Genomic DNA, 6,124 nt, shown 5'->3' on the forward strand with positions numbered 1-6,124 from the left:
CCCTAGATGTGTCACAGAGACTACGTTCTTTGTGGGAGCGTTCTACTCATTGCTGGCTGTCTGACTACCACAAAATAAATGAAAAAACAAAGTCATTAAAATGTTGACATAATATTATTGCTTATAGTGGCTTGAACCCCAGCACCTATACCATACACATTGAAGCTGCTGCTTGTTGATTTATTGTCACACAAATAATACATTTGATTAATTATAACGGTTTACTGTATACCAGTCATGGTTCCCAAACCATTTCGTGTCAAGGACCCCCAGATTGACACTAATTATCCTGCGGACCCCTCATTAGAAAAGATATGCCTGCCGGGACCGCCATATAGTCTATAGTAGCCAGCCCATAGAGCCCCATTGTGAACCCGGACATGTATGTAGCGTGTCAAACTAGGGGGTTTTCATGATGCTGAATCCATTCCAAGCATTAGTTTTGAGAAGAAAAAAAACACTCATTGGTCTAAAAACAGCCAATGCCGTCATCACAAATTGATGATGTCAGCACATTTGGGAAAGTGGGCATGGCCGTGTTTTGCATAACGAATACTTGGAATGGATTCAGCATCATGGAAAACGCCCTAGTTTGACACATCACATGCTAGATAAAGCATGATGAAAATTTGAATATTTTGCCTTCTATGGGTCACGTGTTATGAAAATTGGCTCAACATTGTGCAAGTTAGCATCGGGCAGTTTCTACATGCTGCATGGGACCCATTCTAAACATTTATAACATAAAACGTTGGTAGTTTTTACATTGTGTTAAGAAGTGTAACTCTGTCTCTATAGCTCCGTCATCACTGTGAAAAGCCTCTCCTCTCCTCTCCCCTCCTCCAGGTAAGGCGGTTGGTATCGTGACCACCACCAGGGTGCAGCATGCCACCCCGGCCACCACCTACGCCCACAGCGCCAGCAGGAAGTGGTACAGCGACGCGGACATGCCCGCCTCGGCCAAGCGGGACAACTGTACGGACATCTCCTCTCAGCTCCTCAACAACACCAACCTCGACGTAAGCCCCCCCCCGTTAACACACACACTCACACACCTTTACATAGATTGTGCATCACATTCACCCATTCACACACATTCACACACCTTTACATAGATTGTGCATTACATTCACCCATTCACACACACATTCACACACATTGCATTACATTCACCCATTCACACACACACACACACACACACACACACACATTCACACACCTTTACATAGATTGTGCATTACATTCACCCATTCACACACACATTCACACACATTGCATTACATTCACCCATTCACACACACACACACACACACACACACACACACACACACACACACACATTCACACACCTTTACATAGATTGTGCATTATACATGGTATAACTAGCTGGTATAACTAGCTGGTATAACTAGCTCTCAATGATGACGTAATAAAGATGTGGATTAAAGGACCCAATGCCAGAGTGTAATTGGTTTTCGATGGTGACGTAATGACGATATGTTTTAGTGTCGGGAGGATCAAAGGTAATGCTCCTATGTAATGTATACATGTATGTAATCTGGCACCACTGCCGTTTCAGGCACAAGTATCATTACGTGATTTGCTGGGACGGTGCACACGCATCGAATATGCTGGGACGGTGCACACGCATGAAAAGTGGTGCAAAGTAATTTTTTACATGCATAGAACAAGTACAGGCAGGTAGCAAATAGTTAAACCTAATAATTCAACATTTCAAACGTCCCTTTACAGAGAAAACTGAGATTTGACAGCTTGTAGCGGTCGACAGTACTTGCGCGCTCTGCTTGCGCACTAGTAGGCCATTCATGGCCTACTAGTGTGCAACAAGCAAGTATGCACTCGACAGAGTGCAGTTCTAGTTTATGTTATGTTTATCTATGGAACTCTGGTATAGTTTTTGTTACTTTATTTTCTATACACTCTTATGTGAATACTTGATTGCTTTTATGCATTTTCATGTCAGAATTAGCCTACTTATTTTAGTTAATGCTTTTCTATTATTGTTTGTTTGTACTGCAGGGCTTCTTCATCTTTGTCATTAAATAAACAATTTGACATAGAGGGAGTGTATTTCTTCACAAATGGTCTGGACAACGGGTCCATTTGGTTCCATTTGTACACTCTCAGAGTTACAGACCCATAAGGGTCCATTTGGTTCCATTTGTACACTCTCAGAGTTACAGACCCATAAGGGTCCATTTGGTTCCATTTGTACACTCTCAGAGTTACAGACCCATAAGGATCCATTTTGTTCCAAACTATCATTTAGCTGGGGACCCCCTGGAACTCCCTCAAGGACCCCTGGGGGTCCCTGGACCCCTCTTTGGGAACCACTGCACAAAATTATATCGTACACGTCATGTGGCCGATATAAATACATTTAGTGCCCCTCACTTCACACAAGGGTGATTTTGTTTATACATTTGGTTACTGTTGCCTTTATGCTACCTGGCCATCATCCTATATGACCTCTGGCATCAATATATTTTCTCTCTTTCTGAGTAGTCTCTTTAAACATTAGAGAGGCTTGATCATATCAGCAGTTTCTGAAATGCTCAGACCAGCCCATTTGGCATCACCAACCATGCTACGTTCAAAGTCACTTAGATCCCCAGCTGGACAAGTGTATGATAAATTGGCCCCGTTGAAAGACAGAATAGAATGTAATCCGTGTCACCCGTCTTTTGAGACTTTGATCTTGTGATGGATTTGAGCTTGCTCTTTGTGTGAAAGACATGATTTGACAGCGATCTTCGCTACGATACAGGTATGGTAAATATTGCTGTGACGTCACTAACGGTGACGTCACAGCCAACATAAAAAAGTGAGAGAGGGAGAGTCTTCATGCATTGCAGTGAAATGTTCCTGATCAGATTTCCGTCAAAGACTAATAGAGATCATCTCTCGGGAAGACGATTTAGATAGAATTGTACCTGTAGCATCTACAGTAGCTACTCAAAAACATGGAGATCTTCGTCAAGACCCTCAGCGGCAAGAGAGTCACCTTGAGAGTTGAGCCAAGTGACACCACTGAGCATGTCAAGGCCAAGGTCCACGACATGCAAGGCATTCCACCTGACAAACAGAGGCTGGTCTATGCTGGGAGACAATTGGAAGACGGTCGCAACCTCTCTGACTACAACATCCAGAAGGCATCCACCCTCTACCTTTCACTGCATCTGTTGAGCTGCCAATCCTGCCCTGACACGGCACAGTTCAGATCTGGGATCCCTAGCCACAGTTGCAGAACTGTGCAAAATTGCACCAAAATGCAGATCTTCGTCAGAGATCTCGAAGGCAAGACCATACTTCTGGAGGTTGAACCGAGTGACACCACTGAGAATGTCAAGGCCAAGATCAAGGACAAGCAAGGTATTCCCCCTGGCAAGCAGAGGCTGATTTATGCTGGGAAACAATTGCAAGATGGCTGCACCCTCTCTGACTACAACATCCAGAAGGAATCCACCCTCGAGCTTATGCTGCGTCTGCGGAGCTGTCAGTCTTGCCCTGGCACAACGCCATTCAGGCCTGGCGTCTCCCTCCACAGTAACGGCTCAAATCGCACAAGCATGTGCATCTTTGTCAAGACCCTCGATGGTAAGACCATATGTCTCACAGTCGAGCCGAGGGACACCACTGAGAAGGTCAAGGCCAAGATCCGGGACAGGCAAGGCATTCCCCCCGACAGACAGCGGTTGATATATGGCGGTAAACAGTTGATGGACGGTCGCACCCTCTATGAGCAAAACATCCAGAAAGAGGCCACCCTCCATCTTGTGCTGCGGCTGAAGAGCTGCCAGTCTTGCCCTGGCACAAAACGGCTCTGGCCGGGCATCCGTGTGGATCTCGAACGGGAAGACCATGCATCTGGAGGTTGAGCAGAGTGACACCACAGAGAAGGCCAAGGTCCAGGACAAGCAAGGCATTCCCCCTGACGAGCAGAGGCTCATTCATGCTGGTAAACAACTGGAAGATGGCCGCACCCTTTCAGACCAAAACATCCCGAAATAAGTCACCCTCCAACTTGAGCTGCGTCTGAGGCCCTTAACCCTTGCAAGGGATCCCTTTCAATAATTAATTAAACAAATAAATGAATACATTGATTGATTCAAATTCAAGTACACAGACTTGATGTATATGGACGCCTCATAACAGTATTCTATTAAGAAAACAAATGATGTACAATGTCGTAAAAATAAAGTCATAGTACGTAATGCAAACTATGACTGTGTGCATGTCAATTGTCACAAAGCAACCCTGAGAACTCAACATTATTGTGTGGGCTTCTCGAGCCCTATTTTCGAATGCGCCTTACCCCTTATATCCCTAAACTTATTTGCCTTTTTTAACTTTTGAAAAACATTTTAAAATACTTAAAATAGCCGATCTACATTGGCACCTTGTGAGCATGTAGATCGGCTATTTGAACTATTACAAAAATCACACCATCATCATACATCATCTCATGAACAACTGAATTTATGTGATTTGACATTTGATCTAATTTGTCCTTTCATTGTCGAAGGCAAATCTTGAGACGTGTGGGGACAAAAGCTGTATATAGGAGGGACTAGCGCAGCCTCAAAAATAAATTAAAAAGTGAAGAAATAAACAAAAATCACTGGGGGGGTGGAGGGGCGCTCTTATCATCATACATCATCACATTCCAGCCAATCGCTTTTGGCGTCCTCACTTTTCTGTACTCACTTCTTATCCTCACATTCCGTGCTCAGCCAATCAAATCATCGCTATGGGGTACACTTACTTACTTACTCCTCTTCGTCCCCAAAGGCTTCAATGAGCGCTCTCCATTTCATTCGATCCCTGGCAGCATGTTGCGCCTCTCCCCAGGACAGGCGCAACATGTGGGGTACACACAAACACACAAAGCTGGGCATAGGAGGGGCCCTCAAAAAAAATTAAAAGTTTGGGGATAAGCGGTAAGGCACTGGTGAAAATAGGGCCCCTTACACCATACATGCATGGGCAACTGGCAAGGGAGCCACATAATAAATAATAATGGATTTTATTTATAACGCACTTTACATTCGTTAGAATCTCAAAGTGCTACAGTGAGCAAATGCAAAATAATAAAAACTAAAAACATAAGCATTAAAACAATTAAAACCATCCAAGAAAAGGGAACACATCAACTTAAAACAAAAGGGCATGCTATAAAAACGCTTTGTTAAAAAGGAAAGTCTTATAAGTCCTCTCTTAAATGAGTCAGCCGACTGTGGTGCTCACATGCGGCCCCCACCATCACCTAATTCATATCACAATACTGATATAGATTATTGATTTCAGCTGTTACAATTCCAAACATGCAAACACGCTTGAATTACTTCAGTCTGTAGCTTAATTACTTTTTTTATGTCCAATGTATTTTTAGTGTGAAAATGCGAAAATGTGAAAATGCGAAAAAGCCCATATCGTACGGCATACTATAGCACGCCGTTTTTCATCATTTTTGAGGATTTGAATTTTTTTTTTTAAACGATGGGTTATAGCCCATGTTTTTTGAAATTTTGAAAAAAAAAGTTATCCTCGTTTCTCATCATTTTGGACCATGGGCTATAGCCCATATCGTACGGCATACTATAGCACGCCGTTTTTCATCATTTTTGAGGATTTGAAAAAAATGAAAAAAACGATGGGTTATAGCCCATGTTTTTTGAAATTTTGGAAAAAAAAGTTATCCTCGTTTCTCATCATTTTGGACCATGGGCTATAGCCCATATCGTACGGCATACTATAGCACGCCGTTTTTCATCATTTTTGAGGATTTGAAAAAAATGAAAAAAACGATGGGTTATAGCCCATGTTTTTTGAAATTTTGGAAAAAAAAGTTAGCCTCGTTTCTCATCATTTTGGACCATAGGCTATAGCCCATATCGTACGGCATACTATAGCACGCCGTTTTTCATCATTTTGGAGGATTTGAAAAAAATGAAAAAATAAAAAAACGATGGGTTATAGCCCATGTTTTTTGAAATTTTGGAAAAAAAAGTTAGCCTCGTTTCTCATCATTTTGGACCATGGGCTATAGCCCATATCGTACGGCATACTATAGCGCGCCGTTTTTCATCATTTTTGAGGATTT

At 42.7% G+C, this 6,124-nt stretch overlaps 1 protein-coding gene across 1 annotated transcript; it reads left to right on the top strand.

The window, feature by feature from the left end:
• Window positions 1-2,984: 2,984 nt before the first annotated feature.
• On the top strand, window positions 2,985-3,899 carry LOC308327620 (polyubiquitin-B-like; the record flags this gene model as incomplete). Its single annotated transcript, XM_080781143.1, has 1 exon — window positions 2,985-3,899. One exon carries the CDS (start codon window positions 2,985-2,987, stop codon window positions 3,897-3,899), a length of 915 nt encoding a protein of 304 aa, XP_080637269.1.
• Between the last annotated feature and the right edge of the window lie 2,225 nt (window positions 3,900-6,124).

The sequence above is a fragment of the Protomyctophum bolini genome (assembly GCF_963924005.1).
Source record: "Protomyctophum bolini genome assembly, chromosome: 13".
Lineage (NCBI taxonomy): Eukaryota > Metazoa > Chordata > Actinopteri > Myctophiformes > Myctophidae > Protomyctophum > Protomyctophum bolini.